This window comes from Ischnura elegans, chromosome 2, assembly GCF_921293095.1.
Source record: "Ischnura elegans chromosome 2, ioIscEleg1.1, whole genome shotgun sequence".
Lineage (NCBI taxonomy): Eukaryota > Metazoa > Arthropoda > Insecta > Odonata > Coenagrionidae > Ischnura > Ischnura elegans.
This window is the reverse complement of record NC_060247.1, coordinates 119,544,448-119,567,740: the sequence shown is the minus strand read 5'-3', so window position 1 is coordinate 119,567,740 and position 23,293 is coordinate 119,544,448. Positions and strand designations below refer to the sequence as shown.

The 23,293-nt window shown below is 39.1% G+C and overlaps 2 protein-coding genes and 1 long non-coding RNA gene across 5 annotated transcripts in view; 2 read left to right on the top strand and 1 right to left on the bottom strand.

The window, feature by feature from the left end:
* Window positions 1–6,784, bottom strand: LOC124154521. 2 transcript variants are annotated; one of them, XR_006863943.1, is made up of 3 exons: window positions 6,575–6,784; window positions 6,335–6,488; window positions 1–248 (listed from the first exon to the last, which is right to left on the bottom strand). It is a non-coding gene; the product is annotated as an uncharacterized LOC124154521 (long non-coding RNA). The 2 variants fall into 2 exon arrangements; XR_006863942.1 differs by lacking the exons at window positions 6,335–6,488; window positions 6,575–6,784 and adding an exon at window positions 552–840.
* On the top strand, window positions 844–13,350 carry LOC124154517 (phospholipid scramblase 1-like). 2 transcript variants are annotated; one of them, XM_046528310.1, is made up of 7 exons: window positions 844–927; window positions 1,017–1,301; window positions 3,509–3,678; window positions 4,594–4,811; window positions 7,048–7,215; window positions 9,847–10,008; window positions 13,137–13,350. In XM_046528310.1, exons 3-7 carry the CDS (start codon window positions 3,519–3,521, stop codon window positions 13,158–13,160), a joined length of 732 nt encoding a protein of 243 aa, XP_046384266.1. In that variant the 5' UTR covers window positions 844–927; window positions 1,017–1,301; window positions 3,509–3,518; the 3' UTR covers window positions 13,161–13,350. The 2 variants fall into 2 exon arrangements, 1 of the variants encoding a protein (XP_046384266.1); XR_006863939.1 differs by lacking the exon at window positions 3,509–3,678.
* Window positions 13,351–18,054: 4,704 nt separating this feature from the next.
* Window positions 18,055–23,293, top strand: part of LOC124154516 (phospholipid scramblase 2-like) — a 49,968-nt gene continuing 44,729 nt past the window's right edge. Inside the window, exon 1 of the mRNA XM_046528309.1 lies at window positions 18,055–18,363. The gene's annotated coding sequence lies outside the window, so the exon portion shown is untranslated. The remainder of the gene's footprint in view (window positions 18,364–23,293) is intronic.

Here is a 23,293-nt window from a genome sequence, read left to right as displayed (position 1 = left end):
TACCAGAGGATATGCTTTTATTTTAAAGGGAAAATCCATCAATCATTAAGAAGTAACGGCTTAATGCATAAACTCAAACGTGTCCGCGATGTTAATGATGTAATTTTTAGGAGATATTCAGCAATACTGGACGCTAAATAATTGAAATTATTAAAAGATACATCGAGAAATCCAAATTTAGAGAGTGATGCTGTAACCTTCCTCAGGAAACTTGATGTAGTTTTTCAATATTTTTCAGTTTTCAATTGCTAAAAAAAGTAAATGAAAGTCATAGATATAAACAAGAAAATATGAATGACCATACCAAGATAAACATAATGATGAAATAAGTACATTTGTCTACAATTTACATTAATTTGATTGAAGGAGAGAACCAGGTATGTTTTGAAAGTAAAAGTAAAAATTCTTCCTTAAAAGGTACCCTTTCATAATAAAAATCGTCATGACTTAAATTTAATGTATTTTTAGGCCACATCTACTATCGGTTTCAATATCGGTTTTAAACTATAACTAAAAAATTAAAATTAGTACTTTCAACAAGTTAGACTAACACAAACGGCCTTGTCAATAGAAATCGACTCTTTTTGATTTCCTCCGATGGTAAATGTTATTCCTTGCCCGCTACATCAGCATCAACATTCAAATATAGTAATGTTTCTTGCTCTTAACGGAGATTCGATATGTCCACCGTATACGGAAAAAGCTGGCAATTAAAATAAAATTTAAATTTTATGCGAATAAATGCACTTTCACAACCTATACCAATCTGTACACTTCCGCTTTGAGGGAAAAGTAAACAATAACACTTGTTGCTATGTTACCATGCAGCGTAAACAAATTTTTTGAAAACACATAGTGGATATATCATAAGTGAGCTTGAGACAGTTTTCTGCTGGAAAAGAAATTGTATCGCCTTTTACGCCTTTGGTAAGTGGATTAACTAGATCATTATGTAAGTCTACCGTGTGTTGTTCACGCACGTCACAGTTAAATTCTGTATTCACTACAACACCCAGAAATAAAATACCTGGAGAGTTGAAGGTGAATTTTTGACGACAGCTATTGTGGTACGACTCCCTTTATTGGGAATCCATTATCCAGAGTACCACTGCATCATTGACGAGCGTAGGATTCATTGAAAGCAAGAGGGAAGATTGAAAACCCACATGCAAAGTAAAATATAGGAGGATGTCTAATGAAAGAAAAAGCAAATGAAAAAAGGTAAATCTACGAGAGAGTGAAAGAATGTAATTTTGACTATAAAGATCCACGAAGCAAGTGCCAAAGCTAAATTAATTAGAGTGAGTATTCAAGCTTCCTTGCCTCTATAAACAATTTCTCCATAAGTGATAGTAAAAGGATTTTCTTGATATATTACATTTCCTTACTTTTTTCCTATAACAAATGATGACGGTCGAGCTTTATCGAATGGCCAATTTTGGTCGGATTTTAGCCAAATTTAGGATTTTTCACTTAATTGGCATTAAGAACAATCGAACGAAAGCGCTGTGACTACGATTCAAATTAATTTTATGCATGGTAATTTTAATGAGGGAATTTTACGTCACTTACTCCGGCGCCCATAACATATGACAACCAAGGTCGGATACAGGATTTTTTCTGTTGGGGGCACAAGGCACTGACAAGGAAACGGTCTTCTCATATTTGCGATTAGAAACAATATAAAACTGTACGAAACTTACACTGTAAGAAAAACTCCCTTTATTGAAAGTTTTTAATATGAAATTAAATGATTGAGGCTCCATTATAAACAAAACTAAACGACCATAATGATTACCGTATTAATAATCTCGCCTATTTTTTTAATGTCTGGGGGGGGGGCATACATATGATGACAAAATGATCGAATCAACAAGTAGCTAAGTGATATGACATTATTTTATACAATAATTCCGTGATCGAGTCTTTGATGAGGGTGACAAATGGACACAATGGGTGAAGCAATTTGGTCCATCGCGGGAGATGACGGAGAATATAGAAGGGGAATGGAGTCTAAATGATTTTCAAGGAAATTGTCAAAACGGGGCCAGTTAGCGTATAATTTAGTCGGGGAAACGGATTTAAAAGGCAAAATGGGAAGTAGAATTGGGAAGTGATCTGAAGTAAATGAATGCATAACTGAAGGAACAGTTGAAATGGGATGGAATGCAAAAACTAAAATATTAACACAATGCGGACGCACTGTGGAAAAACGAGTATTCGAGAGGGGTGATAAAAATTAAATCGGTTTGTCTGTTATTTAATTCAGTGAGAATTTTGCCGTTTGTATTTGTAACGAATGACTTGTGGGATTGAGATGTCGTTTTCCAATCTGGGATAAAGAGACCTCGCGAGTGCTGCGTGAATAGTACGCCGTGGTACGAACTGCTAAGAGTGCGTCTCTGTAGGGGGGTAAATGGAAAACATGTTTTATGTCCCGTGTCGTGTGCCGACTGCGATTCTTAGGGATTCGAGATGCCGACATACTCTCCCTCCTTGCATATCCCTTTGAAGGCGGTGTGTACTATAAGGAGCGTGTGAAAATGGTATGTGTGGTTTTGAACGTGCAACCTCCTGCAATCCAAATGCGCGTATCTTATTGTGGAGTGCATATTGCAGGAGTTCTGTTTCCTTGCTCGGGACAACTTGGATGACAGCAACACTCACTGGCTACCAAACCGCTGATAGGCACCTGGTAATACAAAATTTCAAATGCACTCCAACGACGTCAACTTTAGCACAACGAGCTACCTTGTATTTGTTGTACCATCCTAAAAACAATCCACCCGTAAGTCCCCATCTCCTTAACTTACCAGCAAGACTTCCGCTCATCTTTATACACTCTAGATACTTGAAATAAAAGGGCAATCATAACACGATGTCCTTATTTTGTATGATGAACATATGTTATATACCTTTCTCCGTTTATTGAAAATCGTTAATATCTTACTTACTAATCTTTGCTAACTGAATGCAGATGTATGTTTTATTAACTGATATTATTGCGATCTACAATAAGCTTCGATACTTAGATTGCAAATGCATTTGCTAGAGACACAGATTATAGAGTACGGATAACGTTTGCACCGGTTACCAATCACATTACGCTGCGATAGTAAATTACAATTTACTACGTTTAGAAATTCTTTTGTCCTCTCGGTATATTCTGAACCAGCAAATTAGTATGTATGTGTACTACAAAAATATTTATTTCCGGGCTCTTATAGCAAGCATTGCCGCCCTGCGTTCAAATTTTAAGCTAAATTTCATGGTTTATGTTGCCTAAAAGTTATAAAGTAGAATTGAAAAAATAATTTCATGAGTGCTAATACCATTTCAGTTTGGTCAGGAAAAAACATGCGCCGTCAATATAAGAAAATATGACTCAACGTTAAATGAAAGCTTTGATATAGACCTAATAGGATTGTCAGGCGAAAAAAATGGTCACTTAACTATCTCTTGACGCCACGCCTTTATCAATCCATTGCCTCTATTTTCATGATTCTAGAACTACAACAATGGAGAGACAGGACGACGAGACGGTGGTGGCCAATCAACCGCAGTCTGGCATCCCTTGGAGGGATATAGCGGACCTACTTCTTGACTGTCCACCGGGATTGGAATATCTGACAACTATCGACCGAATCACCATCCTTCAGAGAAAGAGCATGCGGAAAAGTTAGACATTCTAACTGATACCGACAATCCATATCCTTGCTTCCTCACCAGCCACCTCTATGGTACCTGGAAGGGAGTGCTTTTTGCTTTATCAATTGCGCACAATGCGCAAATAAATTCATTGCCACTTGTGGTATCTTTTTAACGTAAAGATGATATCACCCTGCCCCTTGGATTCTCATTCCCCTTCATTTTTCGTTTTAATGTCATGGCAACCACATTGTTTTCGTTCAATTTCGTCGTTATGTTTACGTGGCGATGTTCTCAAAGTCACACTTTCCGAGTACCTAAATGCAAAAGCGAGCGAACTTTTTTTCCGGTTTTGCGGATATTATCGAGATTGAAATGGAACGACTCCAGATCACGTGATCTCTGGTGGGTCTGATTGGATTGCTCCGACAATTTGTTTGCTTCCAATGGTGACGAGTTTGTTTACGTGTTGTTTACTCCCATTTCAATTTTTTTTGCATTTAAATAACACTAATGTAGGAAGATGTTATAAATATCTGTATAAGACATTTCGTACTATATATGAGGTTTAATCCTTTCAACGATAAGTTAAGACTTAAGAGAATATCATGTAATCATTTTTCATCCCTTTTGAGTGATAGCTCCACCGATCCCTCCAATGATGGCGGAAATACATGCGTTTCACGTGATCATATTCCGCAATGTCTCCAGGAATGCGAAGTCTTATTTCTTTTTCCAATACTCTGCACGTTTTTTTCCTTTGCTGAAAACACAGCTGGCACCGTCATTCGCTCAATCAAAACGCAAGGTCGCGAACAGCAATTGCAACGCCTCGTTTGCATTTAAATGGGATGACGGTTGTAGACCAGCTATCTCCGAAGCTATCACTCAGAGGGACGGAAAAAATGATCGTGTAAATCAGGATTGAAAGAGTTTTCCCTTCAGTTTTTACAGGATTTCAGACCCTCAACATTTTTACATTGTTCGACGCTTCTGAAGAGGTCATCTACAGAGCAGAGGAAGAAAGCCACGTCCTGATGCGATGCGGCCTCGGCTTCAATCGGCCGTATTACACGGAAATTAGGGACACAGACGGAAACGAAGTCATTCACATTTACAGGCGTTTTGCTTTTTCTTGCTACTGCTGCCATTGCTACCGTCAGGTATTGGTTTTTCCCATCAATTGAGTTCAAAGCATTTTAGCACTTAGTGCCACCTGCGGAATACGTCCGTCAAAAATTGTCAAAACGTGGCGGGGTGTTGTAAAATTTACCTTTGGTCTAATGAGGTTGCCAAACCATATAACCTTTATCATATTTCCAGACCATATTACCATTGCCATATGAACCAGTTAATTAATTAGTTTACAAAAACCTGAAATTATATTATGTAGTCTTTCGTTATTCTCCGTTTACACTTAAGTAAAATTTGAGTAAATGAAAACGAACATTAACCTCCTAGAGAATAAAAAATCCACTGTAAAAGGGAAGATTGGCGATATTTTTGGACACAGACATTGTTCCTATCCCATGGTTTGAAAACCCGTGCTTTCTAGTGATATCAAACAAATTTTCTTATCAATCGGAACTGACAATGAGATCATAATGTCTGTGTTACTGCCATTTGGAGTGACAAATCTATCAACAGGTTGAGCTGAACGCCTATGACGTTAGCATCTTAAGATTAAATTGGAATAGCGAAATTGATACATCATGGAATTTAAGGAGGTATACGCTCTCATCTGAGACATTAATTGCCTAAAGCCAACGGTGAAATCTTAACCCCAACTCTTTCCATAATTTTCCATTTTTATTATGCATTTGACCCTTCAAATTCCAGCGAGCCAATCCATTTGTCCGGGGGGTATTTGCGAAGAGTGCCAAGGGCCGATCTATCGCCGTTATTTTTACACTCACCGCTTTAATTGGTTGTGCTTCAAGTAGCTTTTGTAATAATTTTTTAGTATCTGTCATGTTTTAACATGCCCTAAAGGATTGAAAGCAAATGAAAAAAAATAAATTTCTGTAAATGCATATTAGATTTTATATAAATTTTCAAGTGCAAACCCACAAATTCGCCATAAAAAAGCCCTGGAATTCTTCAGCAAACCAAGCAAAATAGGCTGGGACTAATACGGTTGGTATTCATAGAATAATTACTTGATTCTTTGAAAAACGTTATTTTGAAAATATTAAGTTTGAAGCGATAACAATAACAATTTTTTTCAATTTGTTCAAATTTAAACAAGTCATATAGTGTATCTTGTATGATGTGAGGCACGATATGGTGGAAGCTCTTAATATTAGTAAAATTAGATATTGCAGTATATCCACTGAGTTTTATTAAGACACTACGCGTTTCGTCGTTACAAACAACATTATCGAGTGTGACATAAGTCTTAAGAGTTCCTCCTTATATATGTCCTGGTGCCGACCCTTCTCCCCCACAACCTTAATATCCCCACTTCTCGTCACCCAAACCCCATCCTCCACCTTACAAGCACCCCATCCTCACCCTTCAAGCACCAAGACATATATCAGGAGGAAGTCTTAATACTTATGTCACACTTGATAATGTTGTTTGTAACGACGAAACGCGTAGTGCCATAATAAAACTCAGTGGAAATACTGCTGTCTAATTTTACTAATAAGTTATAAATATATTTGACTATTCAAAAATCACCTACCTAATCTTTCTCCTCTTTGCTTTTAGCTCATTCTTCTTCTTTTCCACTTGTCCTTTTCTTATTTCACTTTGCTTCTTTTCTTGGCAAATTTTAGTTCAATCGATTTTTCAAATCCCTTTGATGTAAACAAACTCTTGTCCATATGGTAAAACCCCTTGAAGAATTTGGATGTTCAATAAATACATTGTAAATTATATAACTTATCACTCTCATACTTTCCTTTCTCCTATGTACTCCTACCTGTTACTAAAATCCTACCTTTCCTTTCTCATATTTTCGTTTCCGATCCTTTCTTTTCTTTCCACTTTTCCTATTTCACTTCTGCTTCTTTTGTTTGCATAAACAATTTGTTGTCATGACTTTCCATCCTACTCCTTTATTTTAAAGATCACAGCGCCGCCATCGGATTTTGGTGGCGATTTTTTAATACTCATATTTTATTTTAAACGAATACATAGAGAGTAAACAGAAAATTTCCATCGAAAGTGCGTGCATTCCTACGTATGAAAATGTAATGCAGAATATTATCCGTGTTCAAAGCAAGTCGTGTGTAAGCAAAAGCCGCCATATTTATTTCATAAGTGGTCCCCTCCAGTACCTCACCCCACCTTATCCAACAGGCATCTAAACTCTTCTCTCATTGGCTGTCTTTTTGACGGTCAAATGGTCTAATCCAGTCGTTCGACCATACTGATTCTATGATTTTATTTTAGGAAATTGAGGTGTCGTTGCCTAAAGGAACGTTAATTGGAACAGTGGAACAAGAGTGGAGTCTAGGGATACCCAAGTTCATTATTCGGGACATATCGGGAGACGTTATTCTACGGATTAGAGGACCTTACATCACCTTCTGTTGGCATCGCAGCGATGTGGATTTTAAGGTAACGCATTAGTCTTAGGCCTGGTCTACAATGGGAGGTAGGCAAATATAAGCCGTAAGACATAATTCGTACGCACGGCGCGCCGGAAAAAACTGCTTGTCTCCAATCGAGACGTTAAACTTAAGACAAAAAATCAAAATCAAACGTTGAGTAACGATATCATGTTTTGAATTCGATATTCGTGTTTTATAGGTATTTTATACTGAAGTTTGTAAGGCCGTAAATTGGGAAATGTATCATTTCACGCTCGAAAATCACATTATATACGCTCTATATAACTATGTGTCTATTTTTTTTAAATATTTTCATCCTCATAGAACGACTTGACGAAAATATTGTCGGAGTTAGCCACTCATTATGTTGATATTTTCCTTTATTCTTGTAAGCTAGGAAGCGTCAAACTAAATTCATTCATTAACAAAATATGCAATATTTTACTCTTTGAAGCTTAAACACGATATTCACTCTGATATTAATTTTTTTTCGGAATGCCATGAATTTCCCGCAGTTTGCATTGCTTGGACACACGGTTGTGATCAACTGAATTACTTACAGCTCACTTCCGGTTGGGCGAGACTCTAGATGCCTGCAAGTGAACGCAATACCCGAATACCCTTTCAGGCTCCTTCGACTTAACTCTCTCTCTCTCTCTCGCGACTCTGACTTAACTACCACAAGAAACCCTTTGGGAGAGAAGCGTTGGGGTGAAAGCAAATATAAGGGCTTCCGAGGAGAAAAAAAATATTCACCAACTCATTATCAACTTTATGGTATTCCATTATAAGTTTTCTTGGATATTACACAGTTACTTATACCACTGCCTTTTTACATAGCGCGACCCGGCTTCCGATGAATTATCATCATCTCCAGGCGTAAATTATGAAATTATGATTATATAAAAAAAGCTTCCGAGGAGATTTTTACCCGGAGCGAATGTAATTCTGCCCATTAACTTCTCGGCGGTCACGCGGCTGGCCACATCAGTTCATCGAAATTCGGTTTCTGAGGTATTCGCGACCACAGGGAGTTCGGCTTTTGCGTTCGCTTGCGGGCATCTAGACGCTGCACTGAAAGCAATCGTGTTCAGGGCGCGTTCTGATTGGCCAGACGTAAGCCTTAAGACAAAAGGGTGAGCACTGACCATCATTACGTTTACCAACCGAGCACTGACCGCTCTGACCTCAGACCGAACAAAAAAAAAAGAAAGTGAGGTTTGCGTTTACCGACATGCATTTGACATATCGATCTTCACCTAGCGAATCTGCCGTCTTTCTCTTCGCATTCCTACCTTGTGTTTATACATTGTAATACGTCTCTTTATCAAGAGTATAGAATCTAGTGTCTGAATGTGGAATTAGAGACGATAACATATAGACATTTGGACTGTGAAATTTACCTTCCTTCGACAATTCAATTCGCACTCACCGGAAATATGTATCACCATAGAGTAAGTATATTATATATATACTTACTTACTCTATGGTATATATATACTTACTCTATGGTATTACCCTCGGTCTTAGCCGCAGGACTTCAACATAAGGACGTTCACTCTAAGGTGATTTAGGTTAAGCCCTGCTGTTAAGTCAGGAAGGTAGTACTTCCGCGGAGCCTAAAATGAATCGTCCAAGGCGGGTAAATTTCCAATGAAAAATATCAGAAATACTAAACGTTGTGAGTGGGAAAATGGAGAGGCCAGGGTGCCAGGAAAAATAAGAAGTGTCTGAATTTTCCTAAATGTTAATGAGCACTTTGGTTACAAGTCTTCCTGCTTTGGTATAGGCTTAAGGTCAATATTTCATCATGGCACGCGGACCAATAATTGGGCTTCAAATATACGTGTCCAGATAACTCCGTGGCCATGTCTGCGCGTGACTCACCTTGAAATATGAATGAAATATCCATTTTTCTTATAATCTGTCAATCGTAGTTCTACGGTCGTAAAATGAAGTATAAGAAAATTTTAAGGCTTTAGGACGAAATTCACGGCTTTTTCCAGGTTTTTTTTCACGGTATACGACATTCACGGCGTATTCACGGTTTTGAGGTCTTAAAGGCTGCGTGTGAACCCTGCGACAGATATTGCTTGCCATTGTTTGCATTTGAATTTACACGGTCCATTTCTAACTTCACATCTAAACAAGATTCATCATTTGTCCGTCGTTGGTGCTTAGGATAAGAACGGCGAACAAAGTTTACGTTGGCAGTTGGTGGGATGTTACTTTTGCGAACCGTTTCAATAAAAATAATTGAATTAATAAGTTCCGAACGGTCAAAGACCCTTTTGAACAGAAACTGAAAAAAAACTCAAGCCATAGTGGTCTCGAATACAGCCAGCAGCATGCCGTTGTAAATATAATGGTGCGTTTCATGATCAATGGATATGTTTATAACCACATACTGCGCATAAACTTCTCGGATTATATTCTTCATTCCAACTTTACATCTGAATAAACGTCAGACTTTCAGTTAAAACACCATGAAATGAACGAGAGTCAAAAAATAGACGTCATGGAGAATAAATACCATAGAATAATTGTCATAAAGGGAAAAGTTAAAGTCATAAACATCCTTTATTTGGTTGTGAATTGAGAAATCATCACTAATAACATGCTCAATTTCTCTCCACAGGTGCTGTTAGAAGATGGAAAAACGAAAATTGGGCAGATATCGAAGGAGAATAGAGGGTTTACCACAGAAAAGGTTGCAAATGCCGACAGATTTGGAATTTATTTTCCAATTAACTTGGACGTACGCATGAAAGCCATTTTAATAGCAGCGGCGTTTTTAATAGTAAGTGCACGCTTTGAGTCATTAAGAAAAAAAATATTCTTCTTCTTCCAAAATTCATGGAAAGAATATGACTAAAACTCTGGACATCACTCAAACTTATCTCGACAGTAATTGGCTTAGAATCTTTTGGCAATGATTGGCTGTCGGATTTCTAAAATGACAGCGAGCAGAGGGATTTTTCGGAAGGAGTTAGCTCGTATACTACAGGTGACTCCAGGTGTAACCCAAGGAAGTGTTAAAAGTCCACTTTTGTTCCTACTTTAAATCGATGCCATCACCACCGCAAAGCACGAGCAAAACCAAAATGTTTAATTGTAATCATGTTAGCATTTCAAAAAATCTCTAATCCTGAAAATTTACCCATCAATCGCCAACAATCCTTGAATCGCAAATATGAAAACTTGGAAATATTTTATAGGCCTTAATTATCATACTAATTTCACGTTTTTAGGCGACATATAAAGTTTGAGTCTTCCTGGGCTCTTCTCAGAGCTAAAAGTATCGAATAAAACACTTTCCTTTTTAACACAGACATAAATAGCCTCAGAAGACTTAAAATAAGCTACAACTTAGTGGTAATTTTCCGTAAGCATTTTCTTCACACGCCGGTCTCAATGCGTTTCGTGTAATCGTCACCACCGCACGATCGTCTGAAAGTGTTTGCGGAAAATTGCCACTCACTCACTCCAACCCAAGGGCTGGTTTGGTTATATGAGGGTAGACCTCACCTCGGAATAGGCCACAGGCGTATGATCTTCACACATTCAGGGTAGTGTAGGACAGTTGCTTTCCCAGGGCCACCTCGTACCTCGAGTATTATTTTAGGATGTTTCGCCCTGGATTGGCACCCAAGAGCCAGCAGACAGGTTCTCTACCCCAATGGCGCAGCGAGGGGGGGGGGGGGTTTGGGGGATAACTCCCCCCCCCCAGAGCTCAGAGAAATTTGTAAGTTACATCTATTTTACTTCATAGCGAATAATATAGTGTGAGGATTAACAAAATATCCCTCATAAGGCCGTAACACTCACCATCTTGAACCATTTATCTTATTTTTTCTGGCGGAAGGCACCCACTTACCCTGGTGGGTATACCACACCCTCAAATCCCCCAGTATTAGTTGCGCCTGAAACCCCCCTAGCCTTAAATCCTAGCTGCGCCCCTGATCTACCCACTAAGCCACCACGATCCCCAAAGATTGCCACTATGTTTTCATTTTTTTAATTATTATTTAAATTTGAATTCCACCACGTTAACCTTGAAGCAACTCTCTATATCAAAAGACAACCTGAACTAGCCGATGGTGATAGTCACTGTTCGTCATTATCCACCACAAATAAAGCAGAGTTTTCGATTGATGTTAACTTGAACTTCAAACTCGTGTTTAGTACATGGGTGATTAAGGACGGTTGCACGATTGCGTAAAACCGTTAGCCGAAAACTTTAACCGCCAAATGTTAACGGTTTCACATAAGCGCATGCGCAGTACACAATGCGGTTTTCGGATTTCATGTGCTGTCCCTTCGGTGGGAACATGAAATACGATATCGTAATGCTTGCATTCAAAATTGGAAATTAGATAAGAGGAAGTAAATGGCATCCTTTTTCCTGCGAAGAAACGGTCGAGTTCGCCGAAAGAATTCCGATGCCGGTCAATGACCGGAGACTCTTTTTAAATATCATTAATGGCAAATACAGATCATCAGACCTTCTTTCTTTTTTTCCGCTTCGTGTTCCTTCGCGCACGACGAGGTCGAGTGACCTATTTCATTGTTTCACCCCCCGCCTTTCTGTTTCTAAACGTTCTTTTCTATTCAGACTTCCTTCTTCCATTAACTCATATGCCAAATGTGTTCCAAATTTTGATCCTTTTTTTCATCCCTCACCCAACTTGCACCATCACTATCGTAATTTTCCCCCTATTCCTCGCACCACCTGATGACAATTCTTTGTTATTATTTGTAAATACTGTTGAATATTTTTTGTTTTTGTTGTTTACGTTGCTTAATGTTATGTAATTATTTCTCCTGTTATTGTAGTCCTCTGTAATTGGCCTCGTGCTGTTTTTGGACTAAATAAATAAATAAATAAATTGAAAACACCACGAATTTTCTTTGCGGCTTTGAGCACCGTGAATTATACGCAGTAATGATTATCGCTGGTTCTAAAACTGTGCTATAACCCTGATCCATATTCCGTTCCCCTGAGGTAATCAACAGCCTGCAGATGTGGATTTTTTCCCGTTCTCAGGGGAACGGGTTCGGCTATTCGCCCTGTCGGGCTCTCAGCCGTTGTTGCTGTTGGTTTTCGCGGCTTCCCGCGCCGGTGTTAATTTTCTTTCGGGGGTTGGCGTTCGGTCAATTCGGTTGATGAAATTGGCCGTCTGTAGGTGTCCCACCATCGTGGGACGATGTTTGAGAAGTTTTTAATGATGTCGACGTCGCTGGTAGCAGCTCTCTGAAAGAACTCCTTTGCTGCCTCTGCCATCCTCCAGGACAGGGTGGGCTTGTCTGCAAGCTCGTAGAGGCATTCGTTTCCAAGCGAGCGAGGTGTTTTCATGATGTTTCGTAGAATTCTCCGGGCAACCACTTCCAGCTTCCTCAGGTCTCCTTTGGTTATGGTGCCGAACCATATTGGCGATGCGTACAGCATGCGTGGTAATAGGATGGCCCAGTAGATTCTGAGGCGGTCTTTAATTCTGACGTCCTCCGAAGTCGGTAGTGTTAGAACGGAATATGGATCAGAGTTATAGCACAGTTTAGTACCAGCGATAATCATTACTGCGTATAATTTGCGCTGCTCAAAGCCGCAAAGAAGGTTAATCAACAGTAAAAAAAACTCAGGCTTAAATACTCTGTCGCATACAAGATGGCCTCCAGCCTCAATGTAAACATCCGACCGAAGACCCAAGGAATCTGACTGCTATACCTGCATAGAATATTACCGTTGTTGGCAACCGTAAACCACTTTTCGGAACTTTTAAACAGGGCTAACCATTAGAGTAGACTCTAAGCATAAACTAGGCTTAATGCTCCACGGTATTGTGAAATTCGTGCAGTACGGCTCCGGTAGGATTATATCTTAAATTGAATTTCCGTTTCCACTGATACACTGTTATCTTTTCCTTACAGAATTCCATGTACTTCGAAGTTTAGTATTGAATGTGAAAAGCAAGCATTAATGAGAGCAATCACCATGGAAGTCAATCATCAACCAAACGAAGATTGGAAACTGGATTAATAAAACATGTATCTATCGTCCACTCATTTTAACTTCGAAAATTAGTTACAACGCTTCGAAGCTGAGTTCTTCATAAAAAATGGAAGTTTTGACCTATGGTAATGACACCATGTGTCAAAAATCAGGGATATAACGAATTTTCACCATTAAAAAGAATGGATAACATAAAAAATTATATTTACTTCAAGTCATCATTCTATTCCCAAAAATGATGCCTAAGGCAGTTGAAGATCAGCAATAATATCCAACATGTTTCATTGTTTTTAATACTCGGTCCTTTCAAATTTCATTCTCCTAAGAATGAAGGGACTACCTTTATACGTGTCCAGTTCTCCTTTTTGTAAAATCTTTCCACGTAGGAATCAAAAAAGATTGATGCTTTCATGGAGTGCCAACCCTAATACTTGGCCAGCAGTTTCTTGATTGATGATAAGTATTCATGAGTTGTACCTATCCTTTGGCCCCTCTAATTTGTTAATTAATTTATGGCGTTAAAAATACAAATAAAAGCATTAATTACGTGTGACTGAGTCATTTAAATTATGAGTTTTCTGAGACAACAGAAATTTTGTCGGACAATTTGACTGGCATGTCAGTATAATAGATTTGATCCATTAGGAAAATTCAGTCGGAAATTATATCAACGGAGTAATCTCATCAGTACAATGCTGGAGCAAAGAAAGATATTGTAGTGCAAAATATGAATATTAAATTTGGTCTAAATAAACTTCCGGTCCCTACTCTCTCACATTCGAGAACCATCCCGAACTTCTTTTTCCGAGTTTTAAAAGCGGGCTATCCGTGTAACTCGGCGAGTAAGTCTACTCCATCCGCTGAGGAAGTAAAGGAATCAAGAGACTACAGTGATCATTATCGCCGCAGCGTTACATACGGCCAGCGAGACCTGCTGATGAAGACAGCCGAATACCAGCGAGCAGCAACAGCAGACATCGCCACACTCGCTCTTTGCGTGAACTGAACTTTCTCTGGCTCGTGTAAGAGGGAACACAGGGAGCTTTGTAGGTAACCTCAGGATCACGCGAGAAAATTCAGCGATTACTTTTAATATAGCATCTTTACTCCGAAATTACCGCCGCTCATTCATACGCCCTGCACGGAAATGACAACTCCCTGGCTACTCCCTGTTTTGCTTCATTGTCATGTGAGAGGTGGTCCTTGCCACTGAATTGCCCCAACTTTAAACATTCCGAATGCGTCCAACGGGTTGCACATGGCTGAACAACCTATAGGTACATAGGTCAGCGAGTACACTCGTCGATTAAGCAGTCGTGGGTTCTGAGGCGGTATTGGCAGCGGTAGTGATGGCGCGGCGTTCTGAGGAGGTATTGGACAATCCTTAGGTAAGTTCACCCATTGAACTGATACCGAAACCTGTGAAGATGCCGTGACTTTGCAATTTTAGGCCGCTAACAATTATGACTCTCATCATCCAGCAGCTCTTCTTCAAATGTGTGAGGGTGGAGACCATCTTGGTCGGTACAGCGACAAATATTTCATTACGGTGGTTGCAAAATTTACCTTAAGGGCTATAGTCCTGCGATGTAGAGGGCAAAGGGAAGCCACCACATCATTAGCCCGAGGAGTTGCAACTCTTCCACTCAATAGGGTGGTTCTCTATTATTTTTTTATTGCCTAAATCGAAAGATTATTACTCCTGGAGTACGTATTTCACACTTTTAGATTTTTAAGTGACGATATCTATTTCAAGCGCGCGAAAACGCGACGGCTAAGTATGAATGCTGGGAAAAGCCCGTGTGACGTCATTCTGGTTCCCGCTGTCGCAAGTGAGGTGACCTTGGGGCGAGGCTTTGAGCGCTGATACGATGCTGGCTGCTAGCAGGTAGGAGTACCCTGCTAGCAGGTAGCGCTAGGCTTTAATAAGGATTATTAATACCTTATCAAACGAAGGAAACTTTCCGACCTAAGGAAATTTTAATAGATGATTATTAATGGACATTTCCCTGAGCTCTGTGCCCCATGCCTGCATTGGTAATATCAAACGATGTAAAACTCCTGACTACTCGTACAGCATCTAGGCCCCTATAATGTCACGTGGAGTGGCATCGCTTGGGCGCCAATCTAGCCTTTTTCAAATGCGGTTAAAATTCACCATTGCCATTCGTCTAAACTGGGATTTCTAAAATCAAATAATTTGTATATTATGTATACACTAATGTGGTAATGGTGGGCAACGAGTCGCAATCAATGCCTTCCGTTTTCTTTGATGAAGGAAACTACCCTTTTCTACATAATTGCATGTTGAAATTCTCCCGAGTAAAATATTCCGGGAATGGACTGGTTCCTGATTCTAATCTCCGGGTGGGGACTACTCGAGAGGGTACATCGGTGTAATATTATAGAATTTCAATTATATAAATACGGAACGTAAAATCGCCTCGTATCTTCGGTGCGCTAGAGAACTTCTAGGTATAGATGCAAAGATTGAACCTAGCCGTATTCGGAGTCAGCGAAATGAAGTGGTCTCAAGAAGGAGAATTTTGGGGTGGAAGCTACATGATGATACAGAATAGAATGCTTAATTTTTACGCTGGAATGGGGATAATTCTTAGAAGAAGCACAAGAATTCGTGTGAAAAGCTAAGTGCAGTTTAATGAAAGGATAGTAATGGTGAATATAGAAACCAAACCTCTGGCTACTTTAGTGGTCCAGGTTTACATGCCTACATAATATTTTGAAGATGAATAAGTAAAAGTCGTCAATAAATATATCACGGAAGTAATCAAGCATGCAAGAGGTGAAAAAAGTTATTATTTTATGTGACTATATCGCCGAAGGCAAAGGCCGAGACGGAATAATAACCGGAAAATATGGATTAGGAAATCGAAATGAAACAGGGGAGAGGGTACTTCGATTCTCCCATGAACAAAGGCTAGCGGTTGCCAAAACAATATTCAAAAATGCCAGAAGAATATACAAGTGGAAAATGCCAGGAGATCTAAGAAGATTCCAAATCGGCTACATTGTAGTAGTAAACATGGTAAAAAAAACTAAAAAACTACTTATCCCAGGGCAGATAATGAAAGCGAGCATTGCTTAAATAAAGCATTTCGCAGGTTGAAAAAGATAAGGGAAGGATGTGACCAACAAATCAGTGGAAGAGAGTTGGAAAACCATTAGAAGTGCTTTACAGGCAGCAGCATAAGAAGTTTTAGGTAGAAGAAGAGTCGCTTTGAAAACACCATGAATTCCACAGAAAGTCTTATATCTCATTGAATAAAGAAGAAAGTACGGTACTAACTTCGAAAACAGAGAAATAACAGCAATTTTAGAAGAGAATAAGAACATGGTAGAGAAATAGAACATGGTAGGCCGTAGAGCGAGGAAGGCTAGAAAAGCGTGCAAGAAAAATATCTATAAGGACGTACCTTGCGTAACCTTGCGTATGGAAAAGTAGAGGCCGCCCATAGGATTGCGAGGAACCACTTCTAGGAAAGGAGCGTAAGATGTAATACCCTGAGGGACAAAAATGGAGAACTGATTATTTAAAAGGAACACAAGGGATTGATAGACAATATGGAAAAGTTAAACAAAAGGAAACACCCTAAGAACGAATGCTGTCGAAAATAAAAGCAAAATGGATACATTTGACGAGATCAGAATTTGATATGGCAGTCAGAGATGCCCCGAAGTATAATTATTAAGTATTATTATAAGATTAAGCATTTTGAATTGAAGATATTTCAGTAGATTTAATAAAATGCAAGAGAAAAGACGTCGAAACAGCGACACAATATCATAAGTGATAAGTATTCAACAGGTGACATGTCAAAGGATTCCAATTGGAGTCTTTTCTAAAGAGGAACATTTGAATCCAAAGATAAGAAAGAGCAGAGAACAGTGAACATTTATTGACCATAAGCCTGACAACACATTCGTCGAAGACAATGAGAAGGATCATCTATAAAGGAAGGAATATGACGAAGAGTAAATAAATATCTACGAGAATGAAGACCAAATGCGGATTCAGAAAACAGCTAAGGCATAAGGCAAGGATCTTAAACCCGCGGTACGCCGACTAATTACTTGCGGCCCCAATAGGCTAAAGAAAATATTGTATCGCGACACTCAACATTAAATATTTAGTGACACACTCGTCAAAAACAATGTCAAAAATCGCATTGACTGATTGAAATTTTTAGCAAATAAAGATTACTGCACTTTGAAAGTTTTCTTTTTCAGAAAAAATTCAGAAACTTTGAAATATTTCATTTTTACTCTATTGATGTGGTGGTAAAGTGAGGAGAAGCATTGCGGCCCTCCAGACGATGCGTAATCGATTTTTGGTCCTTGCATTAAAAAAAAGGCTGAAGACCCCTGGTATAAGGGGAGCAATATCAGCCATCATGCTGCTCTTAGAGAAAATAATGGAAAAGAAAATGCTCACGATTCTCGGAGCGTAAAAGTACCGCATGAAAATTAATTAATAACGGCCATGCTAAGGCCCATTCAATGGAATCACTACCAATTCAAAGATGCGTTCACCATTCCGAACAACGAAAACATACGGAGCATTGAAAATGGCGGAGCAAGGCACGCTTTCTCCCCTTGCCAACCAGGAAAACGTAGAAGCTCAGATAAACGAAGAGCGTTTTCCTGGAATTCATCTCATGGCAGCGTCGCGAGACGTCGCGTCGGCGTCTCTTACGGCGACGCACAAACACACGCGGGTCCTAATCTACCACCCGATCGATAAAGAAACAATATCCTCAGATAAAGGCTTCCGACGAAGTTCCTTTATCTATCACCTCCCAGCGGCGGTTGGCAATGGAGACAAAGCGCCCATCGGAGACAGTCGGTTAAGAGCGGAAGGTGCCAGGTTTTAGACTGGGCATCAAAAGAAGACCGCCTAGGTTAAACTACATAGAAGCCTTTCTATCTACATTTGCCGACTTCTTTCCCGAGTTCGCCCGAACCTACTTGTCGATCGGTCGCGATAACTATACATTTACTTTCGATTCCGCAAACCTACGGCCAGGAAAGTAGAATAATAGCAGTAGGGCGGGACCAGACAACAAGGAATTGCTGCCAGCAGGATAGCAGTCCAGCGGAACGAAGGACACACAGCGATAAATTAAGGTACGGTTAATTTCATTTCTTACGGTTCCGTTACTTGAGACCCAACAAGTTGGGGGCTTACCTTCCGACACTCAGCTGTTTGTATTTCAAATCTCCTGATGGTTAAACGTGGTAAGGTGTGGCAGGCGTCATCGAAACGTTTTAAGAGGCTACGGAAAATATTACCTTGAGTAAAAACCCGAATTTCCACGGTATCAGACGATACAGGATGGAATATAATGTGATAATAATAATAGGGTGGTTTCCTATTATTTTTTTATTGCCTAAATCGAAAGATTATTACTCCTGGAGTACGTATTTCGCGCTTTTAGATTTTTAAATGACGATATCTATTTTTCGCGATTAAATGAAAAGTGAAAAATTTCAAGCGAGCAAAAACGCGACGCGTAAGTAGGAAAGTCCGTGCGACGCATTTCTGGTTCCCCCTCTCTCCTTGTGAAGTGACCTTGATCGAGACTCTGAGCGCTGATAGGACGCAGGGTGCTAGCGGATAGCTGAGTACCTTGCTGAATGGTAGCGCTTGGCTTAAAAAAGGTTTATTAATACCTTATCAAACGAAGAAAACTTTCCGACCTTAGCCAGTTTTAATAGGTGATTATTAAGACATGTTTCCCTGAGCTCTGTGCCTCATGCATGCATTGGTAACCTCAGACGATGTATAACTCCTATCCTCTCGTGTAGAAACTAGGTCCCTGTGACGTCACGCGGAGGGGAATCGCATGGGCGCCAATCTGGCCTTTTTCAAATGAGGATAAAATTTGACCCTTGCCATTCGTCTAAACCTGTATTTCAAAAACCAAATAATTTGTGTATTATGAATACACTAATGGTGGGTAAGGAATCGCAATCAATGCCTATCGTTTTCTTTGATGAAGGAAACTACCCTATTAACGAAGCCATTGTATTTACTGTTCGAAATTTTACTTTTATTTCCACGCGTTTCCTCGCGTCATCCGGATAACTGCCTCGGGGGTTTCGTCAATTGAGGGAATGAAAAACCACGGGGAACAAGTGATTTTTTCATAAACAGAGTAAGATACAGCAATTTATAATAAAGTATGCAAAATCTTGGTGGCCAAGGTATACGGGTGAGTGCCTGTTTTTTGCTGCCATCGAGAGGAAAATCAAATGCACTACAAAAGCAACTAGTATATCTCATTAGTTTTCTTTCCCTAATTTCTTTACCTAACTATTTTTAGAAAACAAAATCACTTGCCTTCTCGCACCTTCAATTGTCCTCATAAAGACGCCGCCTAGGCGCTGAAACGCGTACGAATAAAGGTAAGGTTGAATGAATGAATGCTTTATTTATTTGATGCTCTGGGAAACCCATAAGAGCAAAAAACCTAAATACAATTAAACATTCTGCTCAAAAATACAATAATTATGAAATAGCAAATAGCAATAAGGTTGGCAACAGCAAAAAAATAGCTCGGTTATAGCCAATACTTCTGTTAGAAGGTAAGAGATTATGCGTGCAGGAGTTCATTTAGATACATGCAGTAATCTCAATAATCGCCAAAATTGGTCATTACCTCGTGGCTCCTGGCCATCAGTATTATCGTTCCGAAAGTCGTCAGCACATATAGCTTGGATATGAATTGTACGCATGACTAAAAATATTGGTTTTTCCCTATAATTATTCAGTTCCACTCCGTAAAAAAACTTCACTTCGCCAGTGACCATCTCTGAAGTAGTAATAACGTAAGGTAATAACGACATATTAATTTTACACAACGTTTATTTAACCCAACCGGTTTCGAAACTCATCTACATAATAGCCTTAGAAAGAAATAGGTTGGGCTGAGTAAACATTTTGTTGAAAATTATTGAGTTATAATTACTACCAATAATAAGACGATATTCCACAAATTTGAGTCGGTAACGATTGAATTATCCTACCTCAAACGGGAATTAAATTGAAGTGACTAAAGAGCTGAAAAATAAAAAGAGGGCCTTTGGGTTTAAAATATTTTTCAACGGCGGAACTCGGATTCGATAAAATAGTCATTAAAAGCTCACATTTCTCTCAAAATCAGTGAGCGGTAAGAATGACAATTTTACCGATCTAGAGTCGAATAAAGGCCTTCTACATTTAAATCACGACTAAAAAACTGCATGATCAATGATAAGTGGACTACTTTAACTATTGGTTTGCTTCATAATAAGTGAAGTGACACCATGTTAAATTACTGTGAATGGAGGTTATATCGGGTATTTTGTTCTTGCCTCAGTGATAAACACTGAAAACTTTTTTTAAAAACAAATTTTGATGCTACTGACGGTAGGATTTTCGGAAATAATTTATGCATGAGTGAGCAATAGCGTATATGAATAATTCTCTTAAGATGTTCCTTTAAAACTTCCATCAATATACTTAACAGCGTTCTGTTAAATGCCAACAGAAGTTTTTTTTTCGCTGTAAAAAAAGAACGTTATGTCCAAATTTTGACTGAAGTTGCAGCAAAGGGGGCTTAGAGATCAAATTTACTCCATATTGCGAGATTTTTTAAAGAGTTTTCTCGCACAGCTATTTAAACAGGATGAGAAATAGGTCTACGAAACGAATAATGAACGTTCCTATAAAAAATTGATGTGATTGACAGCGATGCGTGTGATCTACCTCAACATAAGTGCCTCTTGGAAAATTCACTGCGGACACTGTTTTTCGAAAAAAAACTGTCATTTAGTACGAGTTTCAAATGAGTTTCCGGCAAATTCACGCAAGGTAACTTACATCGGAGCATCATTTTAATATTTCTCAAGGTTTATATGCAGTTATCTTCGAAATAAGTTTGCGACGCCGGAAATTAAATTGATTTTTCGATTGCGCGGCGGAGTTCGCCTCCGCACATCAGGAGCTGAATTACCCGCGACGGAGTACGCTTATTGAAACTGTAAGGATTTTAACGTTCAGAGATCATCGTTTTTAAGCTATGCTTCAAGACGCCGATCTTCAAATAGTCTATGGTTAAGACAACAGAGAATTCTCGGCCGAGGTAAGTGAACGCTTCATTGAATCCGTTTTAATTTTCTTTGGATTCGATCGGGGCCATTCTTTTATTAAAAGCGTTCAACCCTCAATAAAGTGAGTCATTTTCCTGAAACTCATGCACAAAGACCTCCCAGAAAGACACCAGCTGAGATCCTCATGCCTTTTTTACTTTCCGATGCCGAACCCCAAGGATTCTACTGCGAAAACGATCGTTTCATGACACCGCCCAGCGGAGCTTTTGATAGTCTTAAAGGGGAGGTCATCCTTCCTAGCGCCTACTCCCCTTCATTCTATCTAAAAAAAAAGGCCCATTCTTTACCTTCTTTCTCCCTCGTTTTCCCAACATTCTACCATTTAACACCGTTTACCTTCATTAAATATAATATATAGAATTAATATTTAGTAGGGATGGTCGGATCGGATACCTCGGATCCAAATATCCGCGGATATTGCCCTTCATCGGATACATCGGATACAAAGTCGCGGAAGACATCGGATCTGGATCCGAAATTTTAAATAATAGCTTCAGTTAATGGAACACCCCATAGGGGTAAAAAGAGTTCCGATTCTATCTTGGAATGCGCCGTCGCATGCGATTCTTGTCCTACTCATGAGCCGTTTTGTTTTAAAGCTCTCGCAGAGGTTACGTAGGAGAATTTCAGCCGTGGAAAATAAAAATAGCAAAATACGACTGGCACATAGTGTGACTCTTCCCAAGAGATTGAATAATCATCGGGGAATCTCAGCGTCTGGAATTTAAAAATGCATTTGGATCCGAAAATATCCGATCCGAAAGATCCGGCTCCGAAAATCAAGGATCCGATCCGAATCCGGATCCGATAAAAATGCTGGATCCATCCATCCCTAATATTTAGCAAATACATTTTCGGAAGAGAAGTTCACGAGGACGACTAGAAGTTTAGGAATAGGGTGGACAATTATCCTACAGTCACAAATTTATAGGGCGAAAAATTAAAATAATTACCCTAAAGGCGGCAATCCTGTATCTGTCGCATTAAGAGACTGACACATGCATTCATTTATGGGGGAGTCAAGGTTTTATTAATATTAACCCCTGGGATAAATACAGATATATCTCTAGGGGCAAAAGTAATAGCAAGCCACATTAAAGTAGGTAATACATCACAGCTTGAATTTTCTTTTTTCACATCACATAAAAAGCCAACTATGTAAGTTGACACGAAACTTTTGTAACGGGCATGATGGAACTATCTGAAGCGATAAAAAAGCGATACTTATGACTATAATGCATCTCATTCTAAAAGAGAAAGTTTGCCTGCAAAGACATCCATGCCAAAGAAGGGAAAAATACACTTAGGAACTCAATTGAAATGGAAGACTAAATAGCACACAGAGCCACGCGTAATCTTATTCAACGCCGCATCGCAAAGATAAGCAGGTTTCCTCATTGCCGCGACGAAGGTACACGACCGAACTACGGTTGGAAAAATCGATTTAGACTAAAATCGGAAATCGAGTTTTAAATAAAAAAAGGTCGAGGAAATCGAACCTTGATCTTCGAGTTTCGATCCAAATCGATTTTTCAAATTCGATCTTGACCATTTCGTTTGATCTCAGCAGCGTTACTAACGCCCTATGATAAATTAATCCGTCCCTCGAGAAAGAATTTTCTCAAAAGGCCAGTAAAATTGGAAAGCACGCCCTAATTTAGTAAGAAAGAATCGTAATCAGTTGATCTTTCTAAAACATTTTATTGAAGACAAATGGATCCAAGCGGTAATCCTAAAACTTTAATGTGCGCTGATTTGAAAATTTTTGCCAATAATTATTCTCGCAAGTGTTCTAGGTAGATTTTTTCTCAATCTGTAATACGTATTTTGAGTTTTTCCGAATACATAAAAACATTGTTATTGTTCAAACTGTTTTTTTTTAAAGAACCGTCGATTTTTTCGA